This window comes from Hyperolius riggenbachi, chromosome 10, assembly GCF_040937935.1.
Source record: "Hyperolius riggenbachi isolate aHypRig1 chromosome 10, aHypRig1.pri, whole genome shotgun sequence".
Lineage (NCBI taxonomy): Eukaryota > Metazoa > Chordata > Amphibia > Anura > Hyperoliidae > Hyperolius > Hyperolius riggenbachi.
Window position 1 is genome coordinate 11648783 of NC_090655.1, and position 19374 is coordinate 11668156.

The 19374-nt window shown below is 44.2% G+C and overlaps 2 protein-coding genes across 4 annotated transcripts in view; one reads left to right on the top strand and one right to left on the bottom strand.

Annotated features, from left to right (window-relative positions):
• Window positions 1-7913, top strand: part of ABCC2 (ATP binding cassette subfamily C member 2) — a 155590-nt gene extending 147677 nt beyond the window's left edge. The window contains exons 30-32 of the mRNA XM_068257990.1: window positions 1493-1659; window positions 4663-4857; window positions 6636-7913. Of these exons, the coding sequence (XP_068114091.1) occupies window positions 1493-1659; window positions 4663-4857; window positions 6636-6765 (492 nt within the window). The 3' untranslated portion in view covers window positions 6766-7913. The remainder of the gene's footprint in view (window positions 1-1492; window positions 1660-4662; window positions 4858-6635) is intronic.
• Window positions 7914-12186: 4273 nt separating this feature from the next.
• DNMBP (dynamin binding protein) overlaps window positions 12187-19374 on the bottom strand; it is a 171705-nt gene continuing 164517 nt past the window's right edge. For all 3 annotated transcript variants that reach the window (XM_068255538.1, XM_068255539.1, XM_068255540.1), the window contains one exon: window positions 12187-17894. In XM_068255538.1, the coding sequence (XP_068111639.1) occupies window positions 17709-17894 (186 nt within the window). In that variant the 3' untranslated portion in view covers window positions 12187-17708. The remainder of the gene's footprint in view (window positions 17895-19374) is intronic.

The following is a 19374-nucleotide window of genomic DNA, read 5'->3' on the forward strand; positions in this document are numbered from 1 at the left end:
AAGGGTGTGGTGGAGGGATGACTAGGGGCGTGGTATGTGTAACTAGGGGTGTGGTGGAGGGATGACTAGGGGCGTGGTATGTGTAACTAGGGGTGTGGTGGAGGGATGACTAGGGGCGTGGTATGTGTAACTAAGGGTGTGGTGGAGGGATGACTAGGGGCGTGGTATGTGTAACTAAGGGTGTGGTGGAGGGATGACTAGGGGCGTGGTATGTTTTACTAGGGGTGTGGTGGAGAGGTGACTAGGGGCGTGGTATGTGTAACTAGGGGTGTGGTGGAGGGGTGACTATGGGCGTGGTATGTGTAACTAGGGGTGTGGTGGAGGGATGACTAGGGGCGTGGTATGTGTAACTAGGGGTGTGGTGGAGAGGTGACTAGGGGCGTGGTATGTGTAACTAAGGGTGTGGTGGAGAGGTGACTAGGGGTGTGCTATGTGTAACTAGGGGTGTGGTGGAGAGGTAACTAGGGGTGTGGTGGAGAGGTGACTAGGGGTGTGGTATGTGTAACTAGGGGTGTGGTGGTGGGGTGACTAGGGGTGTGGTATGTGTAACTAGGGGTGTGGTGGCGAGGTGACTAGGCGCGTGATATGTTCACACTAGGGGTGTGGTGGAGGGGTAATTAGGGGTGTAACTAGGGGTGTAGAATGTGTAACTAGGGGTATAGTGGGATGTAACTAGGTGTGGTATTTTGTTATTAGAGCTGTGGTGGGAAAGTGAAGGGGATGATTAGGGGTGTGGTGGTGGGGTGATTAGAGGGTGTAACTAGGGGTGTGTGTGATGAGGGCTGTGGTGGGGTTCTAACTAGAGTTGTGGTGAGAGTGTGATGGGGGTGTGTAGTAGAGAGGTGACTAGGGGTGTGGTATGTATAACTAGAGGAGTGGTGAGATGTAACTGGATGTGTGGTATGTATAATTAGGCCTGTGGTGAGGATGTGTTTAAGGGTGTGAAGGGGTGAAGTGCTGGGAGGATTAGCATTTGTAACTATAGGGTGTGGTGGTGGTGGTATAACTAGGGGTGTGGTGAGTGTGATAAGGGGTGTAGTGGGGTTGTGATTAGAGGTGTGACCGTGGTGTGTCCTAAAAGTGTCCCTCTTCCTTCCTTTAAAAAGTTGGGAGTTAATCCTAGATCTAATACTTGGGTGGCTGACAGGGGCGTAACTATAAATCAGTGGGCCCCCCCTGCAAAACTTTGGATGGGGGCCCCCATCCCTTGCACGCTGAATAGGGATTGTCTACAAATCTTAGTCTACAAAACCTTGTATGATTCGTTATCAGTGATTGAGCAGATGCAATCATTAGAACAATTGTGCAGAGAGCAGTACGTTTTTTCTCTCCTTGCCCTTAGTTGTCAGTCTCAGGACTTGGCCCCCTGTGGTTTCTAACCCCCCTGCGGCTGGATCCCTTGCAGGGTCTATTGCTACACCCCTGGTTGCTGATATTGGTGTTTTGGCCAAATGACGATGTTCTGGATAGAAATAATGATCTATCTTTGCAGGATCCGGTCCTGTTTTCCGGCACGCTGAGGATGAACCTGGACCCGTTTGACCAGTACACAGACGAGGAGGTCTGGAAGGCTCTGGAACTCTCCCACCTCAAGCCTTACGTAGAGGGCCTACAAGAGAGGCTTCACTATGCGGTCAGCGAAGGGGGAGAGAACCTCAGGTAATGACCTGCATCTTATTATTACCCATACATTGAAAGCACCCGTGATGACAGAAATGTGTGACACGTCTGACACTGAGCAGTCCTTTTCAGTGCAGGAAGACTTGGCGGCAGCCAGCGCCACCATAGACTGTAGAGATGTCGCGAACCTCCGATTTTAGGTTCGCGAACCCCCGTGAAAGGTTCGGTTCGCGAAAAAGTTCGCGAACCGCAATAGACTTCAATGGGGAGGCGAACTTTGAAAATTTTAAAAACTTCTACCGGTTGGAAAAATGATAGAAAACATGTTTCATGAGCTCTAATACCTGGAGGCACACCTGATTGAGTGAAATACACATCACTGCTGGAGGACCCGTCCTCCCTCCCACCTCCAAGCTAGGTCCTTATACCATTTGACTCAGTTGTCTGCCTACACTAATTAGTTATGGGACAGCTGCTACACACTCTGCTAGGGAGATTTTAATTAGCCTCTTGTGGGTCTCCTCCCTTCTACCTTTCTACCTAGGGTCTCATCTGCCAGGGAATTATACTATTTCAAAAACCAGTTTACATCATACCATGGCTGGGAATCGAACCCAGCTCTCACTGTGTGGTGGGCAAGCACACTAACCACTGTACCACTACAGTAGTAACTGAAGCTGGCCTAAAATTTACCATGTATGCTCAATGCAATAGAAACATTAGGTTGCTTGTGTAGAAGGGTAGAAGGGAGGTGGGAGGAGACCCACAAGAGGCTAATTAAAATCTCCCTAGCAGAGTGTGTAGCAGCTGTCCCATAACTAATTAGTGTAGGCAGACAACTGAGTCAAATGGTATAAGGACCTTGCTTGGAGGAGGGAGGGTGAGCGGGCCTCCAGCAGTGAGAGAAGTGTGTTTGGCAATAACATGTCTGCTGACAGTGATATGGAGGCTCAAAGTTTTGCTCAATAGAGCATTATGGGGCGAATCGATCTTCCGCAAAAGTTCGCCTGATGCAGGCGAACGCGAACCCCCAAAGTTCGCCTGGAACCGTTCCAATTGCCCCAGACTCCCCCCCCCCCCAACTCTATTGTGCTCCCAAGGGCCCCTGCAAATATTTCAGCAGTGTAGTGACTCGCCAGCCAGGACAGGTGAGTCGCTACACTGCTAACTCTGCAGGGGCCCCCGGGGGCCACAGTAAAGATGGGGGGAGACTTGTGAGAATTTGGCAGCGAAAAAGTGGCCCCTAATGCTGCTTTGGAGAAGGCAGGAGGATACCTGGATCTAGTATGGTTGAGGTGACCCAGAAAGAAAGTCCATTGGGAAATTCTGCCAACGTGATTGGGTGGACTGTACCCTCTTAAACTTCTATGTTTCAGATAGGTTGTAGTAATAATACGCCCACATTATTCGGCCAATCAGAATGCTCGTGCTGTGGAGGATGCTGTGCTTGGAGAAAATATCTCTATGAATTTTTACGGTTACTCACCTAAATCAGACTAGTTTTTTAGAGCAGAGGAACAGATTTCGGGCACCGACCACAGTTCAATAGCACCTTTCATGCATTCTCAACAAGTAAATACATTGTAGATGGCCTGACAGCCGTTTCAGGGGAAAGGCCATTTTAGGTGAAACGGCTGTCGGCCTGACAGCCGTTTCAGTAAATCTGTAATTACTGTCAGGATTGTTAAGAATAAATTAAAGGTGCTATTGAGCTGCTGTCTGTGATTGCTGCCCAGATTCTGTTGTTCTCCTCTACAAATCTAATGCTAGGTACACACTGAGATTTTCTGGCAGATTTACTGTCACATCGATTATTTCCAACATGGCCAATCTGATTTCCAATAGAAGTGAATAAAAACAGATGGAAAATGACAGTAAATCTGACAGGAAATCTCATAGTGTGTACCAGGAATAAAGCTGTATGTCTGGAGGCACGGCCAATGCACCTGCTCCTCCCAGCATTGCCAGCGATCTAGTGCCGATCAACTTCTCTACAAATCAATCAATCTAAACCATGTTAGCTCCACTGAATTTTAAAGGGGAACTGAAGAGAGAGGTATATGAAGGCTGCCATGTTTATTTCCTTTTAAACAATACCAGTTGCCTGGCAGTCCTGCTGATCCTCTGCCTCTAATACTATTAGCCATAGCCCCTGAACAAGCATGCAGCAGATCAGGTGTTTCTGACATTAAAGAGACTCTGTAACATCAAAAATATCCCCTGGGGGGTACTCACCTCGGGTGGGGGAAGCCTTGGGATCCTAATGAGGCTTCCCACGCCATCCTCTGTCCCACGGGGGTCTCGCTGCAGCCCTCCGAACAGCCGGCGACAGACCCGACTGTCAATTCAATATTTACCTTTGCTGGCTCCAGCGGGGGCGCTGTGGCTGCTTTCGTTCCGAAGGAGGCGGAAATACCCGATCTCAGTCGGGTCCGCTCTACTGCGCAGCCGCCGGAGACTTGCGCCTGCGCAGTAGACAGACCCGACGGCGATCGGGTATTTCCGCCTACTTCGGAGCCGACAGCCACCAGAGCGCCTGCACAGGAGCCGGGAAGGTAAATATTTACGTCGCCGCTGTACGGAGGGCTGCAGCGAGACCCCCGAGGGACGGAGGACGGCGTGGGAAGCCTCATTAGGATCCGGAGGCACCCCCTCCCCCCCCCCGTGGTGAGTACCCCCCAGGGGACGTTTTGACGTTACAGATTCTCTTTAAAGTCAGATCTGACAAGACTAACTGCATGCTTGTTTCTGGTGTTATTCAGATACTACTGCAGAGAAATAGACCAGCAGGGCTGCCAGGCAACTGGTATTGCTTAAAAGGAAATAAACATGGCAGCCTCCATATACTCTCTCTTCAGTTCCCCTTTAACTACGGGTATCCAGCAGCATCTTGGGGAAAACACATTGCACATTACGGCGACCACTAAGATGGGATCCTTGTGTGCAAAACCGCATGCAACCGCAGAAGTGTGCGCAAATGTATTTGGTGTGAATGATCCCTGACCTGCTTGTGACAATGCTGACTGTGGTGATCTCACGCAGTGTCGGGCAGCGGCAGTTGGTGTGTCTGGCACGAGCCTTGCTCCGGAAGTCCAAGATCCTGATCCTCGATGAAGCCACAGCCGCGGTGGACCTGGAGACAGACGATCTCATCCAGAGGACCATCCGTAGCGAGTTCGCAGACTGCACCGTCCTGACTATCGCCCATCGTCTGCACACCATCATGGACAGCAACAAGTAAGAGGAACCTGATGTGAACACCGGGGCTGGGAACTAAACAGAAATAACAGATATCACTTTTTCCTCTTAAAGGGAACCAGAGACGAAGCACCCTTGTGTATTTTACCATATATATCAGTAAGAACATTAGAGAAAACACTTACCATGCTCTCTGTTTCATCCTCACTGCTAAGTGTCTGTTATCAGCTGTGATAAGAATCCCGGACTGAGCATTCAGTCTGGCTCTGCAGGGAATAATTACAGCGGAGTCATTATAGCAGAGCCACAAGGGGGCAGGCTTGGGCTTGAGAAGACACCAGAGAAGACAGACTCGGCTATAATCTTTCCGTAGCAAAGCTAGACTGAGTGCTCAGTCGGGGATTCTTATCAGAGGTGATAACGGTCAGATTAAACAGAGAACAATGAAACAAACAGCAGATTAGGTGTTTACTGTCACGTTCCCACTGATTTATAAGGTAAAATACAAGAGGGTGTTTCATCTCTGGTTCTCTTTAAGGTGCCCATTAATGGTACAATTTGTTCTTCAAAATCCATCTTTCAATGCAATTTTTATGATCGAATTGTATCAAACTGCGCCATGTGTGGTACAAATCGAAGTGAAACGATTCTTTGGTTAACTGGAAAAAGGAAAAATAAAGATCTGAAAGATCTTGGATTTTATGATCGAATCGGAAGGTAAAAACCTTCTTAAATCTTTCGGTTAATGGGAACAAATCGATAATTGCCTTCCGATTTGTTTTGATCATTACAATTCCGTGAAAAGATTGAATCTGAAGGAAAAATTGTACAGTTAATGGGCATCTTAAAGGTGGCATCTAGCGAACGTAATTTACTTGTTTTGCGTATGCAAATTTTTCCCTAACATTATGCAATTACACATTATTCAGATTTTGAAATTTTTGCGTAGTTTATAAATTTTAGCGTTTTTAAAAAAGGTTTTTCAAAATCTACTTTTTTTTTTTTTTATTGGTTTCCAACCGGTTTCTGGTTTGCGCGAACATTTTTCACAATTTAGACAAAAAATAGTTAATGCAAAACAGAAACAGGTGGAAAACAGTTTTTGAAAAAAATCGATTTAAAAAAAAAGTGTTTTAAACTCATTAAAATGACATTTTGCTGCGGAACATTTCAATGTATACAGAGTTCCGCGTACACATTTTATAGCAAACCTGTGACTTTAAAGCCAATTTTATACCTGTGGTGAGCGTTGCAGTGGGAGGCTCCACCCCCCTCGCAACACACCGCCAAAAAATAGATTTGTATGACCCTGAGGCAGAGTGTGCCGACAGTCATATGTATAGCCCCACCCCCTCGCACGCCGTGGGTAACCTACTCGGGCCCGATTTAGCCTGAGCCGTCGGTGCTCGATCCCTCCTGTGGGTCACTCCACAAGCATATCAATCCACCAGTAAGGAGAAGGTATTCATAAGGCTTTTCAACTTACATTTATCAAATCTTTAGAAGTTACACCACATGTTTCGGGGTGACCCCCTTCATCATGTGTACCATCCGTCAGATCAATCATCGGGAAAAAGACCGCCACTACTGCCATGTTGCAGCATCGATCTCTGCCAGATTTAATCATTATGATCGAATCGGCTGGATATCGATGCCACAAATCAAGAGATGTATCGACCTGTACCTTTTAGATGGTGCAGATCTATTTGTCTAGTTTTTATGGGGCTAGAAAAGTTCCCACCATCAGCATTGCGTGTACACTGCGGTATAGTCAGTAATACCAGTAACATCCTGATCTAAATGTTGTGTGCTTGCAGAGTGATGGTGTTGGACGCGGGCAAAATAATTGAGTACAACAGCCCAGAGAAGCTCCTACAAAGCAACGGCCACTTTGCCTCTATGGCCAGGGACGCCGGCATTGAGGGCAACGACACCACCTCATTGTGACATCAGGAGTGAGACTCCACCAGTGATAGACAGCCATGGAACGGATGCCTAGGACTGCTCAAGACTCGCCTACATTGACTGACCACGGCCGTGGGGTCTGGAGTGGAGATAGTATGTCGAATCTGTATGGGACAATATTGGACACCAGGATGGTGTCATGTGACCTTTGGCTTCCTCACAGCAGAGGATTCTGGGTAGATGGTGGGACTGGGATTGTGTTTAGGCTATGTGGTTTACAAGGTGCTACTTGGACTTACCTTTCTGAACACCACCTGGACTGGAGACTACAGGCTGGTCACAGCAAAGGTCCTCTGGCCATGCATGACCCTTCCTCACACCTCCAAAAATCCTTTTGTTTACCAGAGCATGGTACATGGAGCTGCTATACATTATGTTTTTTTAATTACATTGATGATGTTTCTTTTAGGACTCTTGTTGCCCGATAACTTAACAGAGGGGATGGTAATAGCTCCAAACCCATGCAGATTTTATAGTATTATGTAGAGATAAAAAAAAAAAGGGGGGGGGGGAATACTGGGAGCACAATCTAGTATAATACAAAGAATGTGTTTCGTGGCCTGCAGCTACTTCTTCAGGACAGTATATATGCCTTGTGTACAGCTGCTTCCTGCCGTGTGCTACAAGCTGTACACAAGTCATGTATACTGACCTGAAGTGGCTTCAGGCCACAAAACACATTACCTGGCTGTCTGTTATATTCAATGAACTGTGAAAAACTGAACAGTTGTCATCTATGACCACTTAAACGGTTTTTAATTATTTTATAAGCGCCTCCAGTTAGTAGTAATCCTCAGATTATATGGTAATTTTATTTGAAATGTAGGTAGCCTGGAAATGGATGGGGGTGTTAAAATAATTAAAACGATAAAAAAGGGAACATAAGTGGGCAGCGTTTACCTCCCAAAAGGCAGGCAAAATTTGGCGTTAGGATTTCACTTTACGCAAACTCGACTTACATCGGTTTATCTACGGTACCTGATAACGCACGGCTGCCCGCCTGTCTTCCCATCATGCCTTGCCTTTTCGCCTGCTTTGTAATGGGAATCTACTGTGTTTATAAGAATTATTTTTTTAATGTGTGTGAATGTAATGACCTTTATGTAAATAAATAATCTGTGAATAAATAATCACATGCAGGCCCGTTTAACAGGAACGCGGAAGAATTGATAAGCATAAATCACAATATAGACCAGTGGTTCCCAACCTTTTCCGGCCCGGGGAACACTTTGACCATATTTTTCTCCGGGGAACGGCGGCCGGGGGGGGGGGGGGGGGTTGTTTGCGCGACCTAGTGGACAGTGCCATGCGCAGCAGGCTATGGGGCGGGGGGGGGGGGGGGGGGCTGGGGTGCGGCTGCATAGCTACCCCAGTATAGGGAGTTTAGTTGCCCCAGTATGGTTAGTATAGTTACCCCAGTATAGCTAGTATAGTGCCCTAGTATAGCTAGTATAGTCCCAGTATGGATAGGTAGTGCCCCTGTATAGTGCCCAGTATGGGTAGGTAGTGCCCCAGTATAGCTAGTATAGTGCCCAGTATAGCTAGTTTAGTTGCCCCCAGTATAGCTAGTACAGTTCCCCCCAGTATAGATGCCCAGGAGGGGGGAAGCAGCGCTATAAGGGGCAGTGGAGGCAGCGGTGGGGAGAGGGGAAATGTCCCCCCCCTCCCTCACCTGGGACCCCTCCTTCTGCCTCTCTCCCCCTCCATTTAGCGGTGGCAAGTGCGGGCTCGGCGGCAGGGAGACATGCGCAGAATTACTCACCACGCCACGTTCCAAGCGCCGGCAGCGTCATGTCGTCACAGATCTCCGCCTTCAATGCCGCCCACTGTGCTTCCGCTAATCAGGAAGCACAGTGCGCGGCATTGAAGGCGGAGATCTGACGACATGACGCTGCCGGCGCTTGGAACGCGGAAGTGGTGAGTAATTCTCCGCATGCCTCCCCGCCACCGAGCCCGCACTTGCCACCGCTAAATGGAGGGGGAGAGAGGCAGAAGGAGGGGTCCCAGGTGAGGGAGGGGGGGATATTTCCCCCCTCCCCACCGCTGCCTCCACTGCCCCTCCTTCTAGCGCTGCTTCCCCCCTCCTGCGCCCTACAGTAGGTACAGGTCTGGCGAGAGGCCAGACCTGTACGGCACACCAGGAAACATCCCGCGGCACAGCGGTTGAAAAACGCTGATATAGACACCACCACGATGTCCACTACGCCCGACTAGTTTCGCAACTGTAGCATCAGGTGCTTGTCAAGTGGTTGCTGTAAAACGGGCCTGTATGTGAGTAAACTTTCAAAGTTTATTGGTTTTGGTGCTCTTATGCTCAGATATTTCCTATATCAATTTTGTAGTAGTATAGACCTTATAACAGCAACAACAACAAAAAATTCCAAGTCCAATTTTTCTGGGTGATCTACAGTGGCTTGCAAAAGTATTCGTCCCCCTTGAAGTTTTCCACATTTTGTCACATTACTGTCACAAACATGAAGCAATTTTATTGGAATTCCACGTGAAAGACCAATACAAAGTGGTGTACACGTGAGAAGTGGAACGAAAATCATACATGATTCCAAACATTTTCTACAAATAAATAACTGCAAAGTGGGGTGTGCGTAATTATTCGGCCCCCTGAGTCAATACTTTGTAGAACCACCTTTTGCTGCAATTACAGCTGCCAGTCTTTTAGGGTATGTCTCTACCAGCTTTGCACATCTAGAGACTGAAATCCTTGCCCATTCTTCTTTGCAAAACGGCTCCAGCTCAGTCAGATTAGATGGAAAGCATTTGTGAACAGCAGTTTTTTAGATCTTGCCACAGATTCTCGATTGGATTTAGATCTGGACTTTGACTGGGCCATTCTAACACACAGATATGTTTTATTTTAAACCATTCCATTGTTGCCCTGGCTTTATGTTTAGGGTCATTGTCCTGCTGGAAGGTGAATCTCCGCCCCAGTCTCCATCCATCTTTCCATCAACTCTGACCAGCTTCTCTGTCCCTGCTGAAGAGCATGATGCTGCCACCACCATATTTGTCAGTGGGGGTGGTGTGTTCAGAGTGATGTGCAGTGTTAGTTTTCTGCCACACATAGCGTTTTGCAAAAGTTCCATTTTGGTCTCATCTGACCAGAGCACCTTCTTCCACGTTTGCTGTGTCCCCCACATGGCTTGTGGCAAACTGCAAACGGGACTTCTTATGCTTTTCTGTTAACAATGCCTTTCTTCTTGCCACTCTTCCATAAAGGCCAACTTTATGCAGTGCATGGCTAATAGTTGTCCTATGGACAGATTCCCCCACCTGAGCTGTAGATCTCTGCAGCTTGTCCAGAGTCACCATGGGCCTCTTGACTGCATTTGTGATCAGCGCTCTCCTTGTTCAGCCTGTGAGTTTAGGTGGATGGCCTTGTCTTGGTAGGTTTACAGTTGTGCCATACTCCTTCCATTTCTGAGTCATCGCTTGAACAGTGCTCCGTGGGATGCTCAAGGCTTTGGAAATCTTTTTGTAGGCCAATGCTACGTACACACATGCGACAACGATCGTTCGTTGAGAACGACGAACAAACTTTTAATTGATGAAAGAACGACCTAAGTAAAGTTAGTTTTAAATTGTGTGTAACGATCTGATCGTTAGAACGAACGGTACATCACGTAAAGCAACTATTGCGCTTGCGCATAAAAATGAGAAGTTTCATGGAGAAATAGCGAAATGCGCATGTCAAGCCTAGTACGAACGACCGTTTCCAACGATGTACTACTTTTGCAAACGATCGTCGTTGGTAAAAATCCGCCAAGCTAGATCGTTCGTTTTTAACGATCTAGCTCGTCCGTTGTTAGACTTAATGATCGTTGGTTGCTTTTTTTTAAACGATCGTCGTTTGAAACGATCGGGGAACGATCGTTTCAAACGACTATAGTCGCATATGTGTACGCACCTTAAGTCTGCTTTAAATTTCTCAATAACTCGATCGCTGACCTGTCTGGTGTGTTCTTTGGACTTCATGGTGTTGTTGCTCCCAATATTCTCTTAGACAACCTCTGAGGCCGTCACAGAGCAGCTGTATTTGGATTGACATTAGATTACACACAGGTGCACTCCATTTAGTCATTAGCACTCATCAGGCAATGTCTATAGGCAACTGACTGCACTCAGATCAAAGGGGGCCGAATAATTATGCACACACCACTTTGCAGTTATTTATTTGCAAAAAATGTTTGGAATCATGTATGATTTTCGTTCCACTTCTCACGTGTACACCACTTTGTGTTGGTCTTTCACGTGGAATTCCAATAAAATTGATTCATGTTTGTGGCAGTAATGTGACAAAATGTGGAAAACTTCAAGGGAGCCGAATACTTTTGCAACCCACTGTACTTTGACTAGTCTATTTCTAAGCTGTAAAATGTTTGTATCTGTCTGTAGTGGTGGGCAAGCACCACAAATCCCACAGAGCAATGTTGCTTGCGGATTTTCGCCAAAGTCATTTTTGCATCAAAAATAGCATTTTCGTTTGCAAAAATTCACAAACACATTGGGCAATGATTCAGGGCCCATTCACACTAGAAGTGCTTTTCTGAGCGTTTTGCGATTGACTAGCGGTTTTTAAAATCGCTCCCATTCACTTTCATTAAAATCGCAGTAAAAATCACACACTATTGCGAAATTGCTGCAATTTTTCCGCAATTTTAATTAAAGTGAATGGGAGAGATTTAAAAAAAGGCTAATCAATTTCAGAGCGCTCAGAAAAGTGAATGGGCCCTCGCAAAGCTTTTCCACCTGTTTTCACCTTCTCTATATTACTTTTTTAAGCTGCCAAAGAGCAAAAATAACATAGAATTAAGGTAAGAACAGTAGTATTGAAATTAAGTTAATCAGAAACATTTAGCTTGTAATTAAGTTATTTTTATCACTTAGGTGATAAAGAAGTAATTTATGAGTTGCTGTGAGTAGAGCCCATTGTATTTTCACAATATGGGAAATCTTGGAAAATGCAAAAAAAATAATTTTCCCCCCAAAACTCATTTTATTTTTTGTTTGTGAATTTTTCAAAATTTTGGCAAATTTTCCCACTAACTTATTACACCATGATTTTCAATGGCATTTTTGCTTGAAAGTCGAACTTGACATTATTTTCGTGAAAATGAATGCAAAAAAGAATATCAGCATTTTCGCTGATCACTGCCACAGGGGCCCCTATGCAATTCACTTTTTCACCTGAGTTTTCTTCTAGGTGATATTTTTAAACTTGTTAATCAAATACTTTGTCACCTACTTTTTAGTACTTTTTTGGTTGAAAAGTACTGAAAAGTTATTTTAAATCATTGAAGAAAAATTATCTTCTAGGAGAAAACGCAGGTGAAAAGTGAATTGCATACGGCCCAGAGTGTCTCTAATGACCACCAACACACAGTAACGTATCGTCATATCTTATGTTTATTGGTTCATCATAACATTGCACAATTATATCACCCCCATCTCCTTTCATCAATGAACCACATTGCGCTTATTAAAACTGAGCAGATCCCACTGTTTATTGCTCTCGGATGTCAGGGAAAAAAAAAAATAATAATATACCCAACTGTATAAAAATACACAAAACGTATCATACAACTTTTGTTCTAAAAAAAGAAAAACGGATAAACGGTCGGTAAAATAAAATGGTCTTCTCTAAAAAAGGTGCTTATCTGAAAATGTGCAAAGGCTACGATGTGTATTATACAAACATTTACAATCAGAAAAAAAAATACATTAGTGGAATTTTTTAAGGGAATTCAACCCAGATGCTAAACCCCCTTCAGTAGTCAAATCCACCTGTTTGTCCTTTTGTGTGACGCCCTTAGTACGTTGAAGGATTTGTGTTATAGGAGACTTTTGAGGTCACCAGTAGAGAGGATCAATGATCAGCAAAGATTTCAGAGTTTATGCAAATTTGTGTACATTTTTAAGCAAATATACAAATGCAAATTAATTGATGGTCTATTTTCAAGATGCATATATCATTGATCATCCCTAGTCACCGGTCTCCTAATGCAACCCCTCTACAATGCCATCAGGGGGGGTTGAAGAGGGCCTGTCATGACATCCAACTAAGTGACGGAACTGAGCAAAACACTGGCTGCAGATTGTTCTCACACTGAATAACGGTTTTGAACTTTTAGATAGAGACGGGTGATTAATTTAAAGTCATCCTGCAAGGAACTTCAGCTATAAACTCATCCAAAATCGTTACAATCGTTTTTGGGGACATATCTAGTGTGTGTCAGTAAATTATACTCCTGCTGTAGTTGAAGCTTAAAGAGAACCAGAGATGAAGCAACCTCATGTATTTTACCTTATAAATCAGTGGGAACATGACAGTAAACACCTAATCTGCTCTTTGTTACATTGTTCTCTGTTTAATTTGCCTGTTATCACCTCTAAGATAAGAATCCCGACTAAGCAGTCGGTCTGGCTTTGCTACAGAATAATTATAGCTGAGACTGTGTTCTTTGCTGTCTTCAAGTCCAAGCCTGCCCCCTGCTGGCTTTGCTCAGGAATCATTATAGCTGAGTCATTATAGCAAAGCCAGAATCAATGCTCAGTCCGGGATTCTTATCTCAGCTAGATAACAGACACTTTTAGCAGTGAGGATGGAACAGAGAGCATGGTAAATGTTTTCTCTAATGTTCCCACTGATTTCTATGGTAAAATACACAAGGGTGCTTCGTCTCTGGTTCACTTTAAAGGAAACACAAGGTGAAAATAAAACGGATGAGATAAACAACTGTATTCATCCTCCTCCTCTTAAAAATTACTTTTTAAGATCTTTGACCGTTATATTTTATTTTTAAATCTACCTTTTTAAGTTTTCTACTGTTTCAATGTCTCTGCTAAATGACATTTCATTGGAGTCTGCCAGAGCTTAACTCTATGAACTATTGACCCTTTTTCAGCTCTTTCCTGCTCTCAGAAGCTATTTCCTGCCAGGAAAGTGTTTTATGTCTGTAATTCCTCATCAGTGAGGGTTATGCTGTAGTCTGACCAGGACTGAATTTGTCACTTGCATGCATACCTGATGTTTAACTCTTTCAAGCAGAGAAAGGAAAAAAAAAAAAGGAACAGCATAGTTATAAGTGCCTGACACTGTACATACATTTGTCTATCGCATGTCACCTCGTGTATCTTTTAAAGACTACCTTCCCCGATTCTGATCACAAAGCCATACCACTATTGCAAAATCATGAGACCAATTAAAATATCCTCGCCAGTGTCAAGTCATTGAAGCAGAACTGAGACCAAAACAACTCAAAGACCTATGGTGAGGAGAAGCGTCTGCTGTAATGTAACACTGTTTGTTGTATCTATTATGTAGCTAGATTCACTTTAAGATCAATATCATTTTTCAGTTTGAGATTTCCAGTAAGTATCTCAGAAGTTTCAAGAAGACCTAGCAAGTCTCCAGTGAAAGTTTAAACTGATCAGACACTTCCCCAGTGAGCTAGAGTAGGCTTCTGAAGATCAGTTATGTCTCCAGTGAGCCCCAGCAGGTTCCTGGAGATCAGTCAGGTCTCCACTCAGCAGCATGATACTGAAGTTTAGTTAGGTGGTATTTTTATTCCTAGGTGTTCAGTGAGTACCTGTGGGCTCCAGAAGAACAGGTAGGCCTCTAGTGAGCCCCAGTGAGTTTCTTATGATCTGTTAGGTCACTGATGAACCCAAGTGGGCTCTTGAAGAATAGTTAGGTCTCCAGTAAGTCCCAGTTGGCTCCTGAAGATCAGTTAGGTCTCTAGTCAGATCCAGCAGGATAATGGAATTTAGTTAGGTCTTCAGTAAGCCCCAGTGGGTTCCTGAAGAGCAGTTAGGTCTCTGGTGAGCACCACTAGGTTCCTGAAGATCACTTAAGACCTGGGTAAGCACTACTGGGTTCCTGAATGTTTGCAGAGCAGTGAAATGACAAACTCCCGATATTAATCCTACATGGACATGACCTTTCTAGCCCCTTATCAAAACACTAGAGATTATGCAATGCCTGGATCATCAGTGAAACTGCGCAATTAGGAGCATTATCCAGATGTGTAGGTTTATAATTTTTCCTTTGCACACTACAGGTGGTTTCTTCCACACCTACAGAAACCTGCTAACCATAACGGTTTACACAACCCAACATAGCATTATGTTCTCTTTCTCTAACTTGGTGCTTTTTCTACTTCTTTATAGTATTTTATATCTTTATAAAACAGAGGTCTGCAGGTACAGGGACTTTTTCTATTCTACTCATTTAATTAATCTGAAATTAAAGGTCAATAAGAAATTCTCCAGGCTAGACTTGGTGGTGGTTCCTTTCATTCACAATCGTTCCAGCAGAGGGGTGAATTCATAAGTACCAATACTTCACCTCCAAAAAAACAATAAAACCAACACAAGCCACCTATCCAAAGAAACAAAAATAAGGGACCTTCAAACTGTTGACCTTTTTTGTATTCTAAGGCTATGTTGTCACTATGTAGGACCTCATGTTAGGTACATTATTAACTTCTTGCATTTAATTCTTTATAGCAAAGGTGGCCGTACATCACTCGACTTGGTTGCCAATTGACCATCCCAATCGATAATTATCAAATCAGATGAAAATTGGTGCCACCTCAAACCCCCACTTTTTGCTTCTAAAACACTAAAAAGGTCTTCAGTTAGAGCTGCCCATTTTATTTCTTTGGATATATCATTACCTGGTAACAATGAGAAACTTCACAGAAATAGAATCCACCTAGAACGGATATAACGATTTTGGATGGAGAGGTCCTTTAATAACCCCCAGTGTAGAGAACTCTGTATTTTGTGGTTCATTATCAGGAAGGGAATTGTTAAAAAAAAAAAAAAAATTGCCTATGGGATATATTAATGAAACTGGAGTAATACTGCTTGGCTACCCGCTATCAGCACCACACACCAGAAAAGTATGTAAATGGTACCGTAAAAGTTATAAAGGTTAGTTAAGTTATACCATTGAAACAGCAGATCCACTTGTCAAATTATATCAGATCCACTTGTCAAATCCTACCTTTTGCATCCCCAGCCATTGAAATTTAAACTAAACTCCTGCTGCAGAAAGTATTCATGTATCTAAGGGCTGGTTCAGATGGGCGTTTTTGTGGCGTTTAACGCAGCGTTTCAGACGCAGCGTTTTTTGGGATCTACTGCCATCCCATGCAAGTGAATGGGAGCGTTTAGAGGTGGCTTTTGCAGGCTTTCATGAAAGCCTGGCAGTAGATCCCAGCGTTGCGTCTAGTCTCAAAAGCAACATGCTGCTTTCAGAGGCAGTAAACGCGAGGAAACAATAGCAGAGACCAGAACTGCTAGCCTTGAACGCTTTTCAAAAGCTTTCAAAAGCTAGCTTTTAAACGCTGGCGTTTAAACGCTGGCGTTTAAACGCAATGCCAAGCAAAAGCTCAGCAGACGCCCGTGTGAACCAGCCCTAAGGCAAAGTATACATGTGCTAATATCAGTATTCCACCTGTTATCACTCTTTCCTTCAGTACGGGAGTGATTGTTCCAGGCCATTAGCTCAGGGCTGAGATTTTCAGTGTTGTAAGGAGGGGGTGGGAAGCATCCATGCAAATAAGGAATCCACTTATTCACTACTTAGGCCTTATTAATATGCACAACCCCTTGCTTTGAAAGACACAGAGGAAGTCACACCCCCTCCTGCCAGCACAATTTCCGCTACCACACATTCACACGTGCAGAGTAGATGGGCCGGAGACACGGGGAATAAGAGAACCTCAACTATTCAGCATGAATAACAACACTGTAATGAGGGGACGGTAGATTAAACAGAGGACAGTATTGATCATAAGTGGACAATCCCTTTAAGGAAAAGGCTAAAGCCTATATTGTCAACTGTGGACAGATTTAAATATTTTAGAACCCTAACAGTTTTAGGTTAGAAAATGTATGAAAATAAAAGGGATAAAGTTAAGTGCTGCCCCCCTAGTTGTGTTCATGAAAACCTCGAGTAGATAGATCCTCGTGGGCGTGTCTTTCACAAAAACCACAATGAAATCCTCGTGGGTGTGTTTTTTACTAATCAAAATGATCAACCAATCAATGCACAGCAAATTGTGCTACTTTTTTCTGCTCCAATTACACACACAGCAGGGAAGGAAAGGCTTAAAAAAACACAACCAGGAAATCATCACAAGTGCTCAATGCATTACTAAACCCCCTTCCCAGCTGTGATGTATAATAAATTCATGTTTCATTAAAAAAATGTAAAGAAAAAGTAGTTGATACTGAACATATCAATGTAATACAGCCGTTCGGTATTAGTGTCATCTGCAAACAAAATCTCTATCACAGCACCAATCTCATTTTCTCCTCTGAGGTTTGGATGTGTGTGTGTACAGTATGGCCGCCACTGCCCAAAGCAACCAATCGGAGCCCTCGCTTCATTGGAAGTTGTTGATCTGATTGGTTTACCCGAACAAAAGCTCACCATTGGCTCCAGCATTCACAAAGATCTATAAAATAACCCAAGGAACCATCCATTCTGGTGCGTTCGGCCTTCAACACCATGTCCCAGCATTTCTCGCTAGCAGGGATTCTTGGGAATTGTAGTTCCAAGGCTTCTAGAACTACCCGCTAGTCATGTCAGAAACATGACTGTGCTTCGTTCGGTGGCTAATCGCCTATCTTGCCGCCAGCACAACCCACCCAAGGTCCTTCGATGTCAATCCAAAGTCCTTCAATGTCAAAGCAAGGCGGAATTATCTCTTCCATTCTGGACGTACTAGCTGATTCCACAATCTCTAGTAGAAAAACCACATTCTCTGTAAATAGGGTTCAAGTGATTTCAGCAGCAAACACAGGAAAGAAAAACTGCCATCCTGGAACCAAAAAAGGCACAAATATCGTCTAAGTCTGGTCAAATTCCAGGTGCAGGCTACAGAGGGCAGCAGAGCTCACGTATACTCCGTCTTCCGAATGTAATTGGATGGCACGTAGCCCCGCCTACCCTCCACCTCTGCCAACCACCACTCGTTGTTTCCATTCATGTCTTCGAATTCTAGGATCCTGAGTCTCTGATTGGAGGATACTGAAAGCTCGTTGGGAGAGCGTGCCTTAAAGGAGTACACCGCGTAATACACCTGTCGGGGGACGAAGAACAAAAAATAACTATCTCAAATTTTAACTACATTAAAAAAATAAATGCATCAGCAAACAAAAACTCAAACAGATATTTTACAGCTGTGAGCATAAATATTTAAAGTAATCATGATGCATGGCAGCAGGAATCTAGGGGTTACCGAATATTAATTCTAGGAACATTGTTCTTGGAGAGAGATATAGGAGGTGCACATGACAATGATCAGCTGATCAATTTGTAGTCTGCAGATTGGTTAGTCACAATCCTATATATATCCTCCATATTTCTCACTTTTGCTTCCTAAGTAGGCAGATTGTGACCATTTAAAAATTATATGGAACAAAGTACCATATTTTTTCAGCATGTACAACACTTTTTCTATCCAAAAAATGAGAAAATCTCTGCATCTTATTTGCCGAATACAGGGAGTCCCTGGCTTACGAACGCCTGCCGATACAAACTGCTGCAGTGTCGGTGTGTCTCACTCTGTCTCCCACTCCCCTGTGTATAAGGATCAGAAGGAGCAGCTTGGCTCACCTCATCCAGCGGCAATCACAGACCTCTTCTCTCCTTCACTGCTCCTCTAGTGCTGGCTACTGCTGATGCAATCAGCAGAAGCTGACACTAGAGGCACAGTGAAGGAGAGGAGAGGTCTGATCACTGCGGGAGCTGTGGATTAGGTGAGCCAAGTGCTGATGACTGTTTTATAGGGGGGGGGGGGGGGGGGAGTGGGAGATACACAGGGGGGAGCAGAGAACAAACTGGGGACAGAAGGGGACGCAGAAGGACACAATTAAGGGAGAACATCTACAAGATGCTCCTGGAACATGGACGCGCCAGGTTTAGTACATTTTTTTCCTCTGGTTTCTGTCCTCCAAACCTAGATGTGTCTTATATTCTGGAGCATCTTCTACGCCGAAAAATACAGTATTTGTACTGTTGAAAATTCACGTAAGCATTTTAAAGTACACCTCTCTTTGAAGGATAACACATCTGCAATGTTCAGGTTAGTTATCCCAGCGTCTTCCTCCTACCCAAAAGACACGCATTCAATCCATACATATCGTCTAGCGGAGATGGGTCAAGAACTCCCAATATTCACGTTGGCCTTCAGATACTTGGCTCATATTTAAAGCATGTTAACATCAATGGACTCTCCACTGGGCATGTGGTCACTGTACTACACATGCAAGTCCAAGGTCTGTAGATCCACCTAACAGAGAAGCAAACTATGTGGGGACTAAAATGTAGCTTCTAATATTCCATATCCAGCAAGTATCTCCAGAAAAATAGTTAAATGACAAAGTAAAATTAGAACGGACTCCAATAGTCATTAGGTGGTAAAGGGTAGTTTCATATATAATCATTTGCTTTATCAAGACAGTAGTTGATAGCGTAGATTATAAAACATGATTATAAAAAGTATGAAACATACGTCGACCCTCTACCACCTCATGACTATTTGATTAAGAACTAGGTTA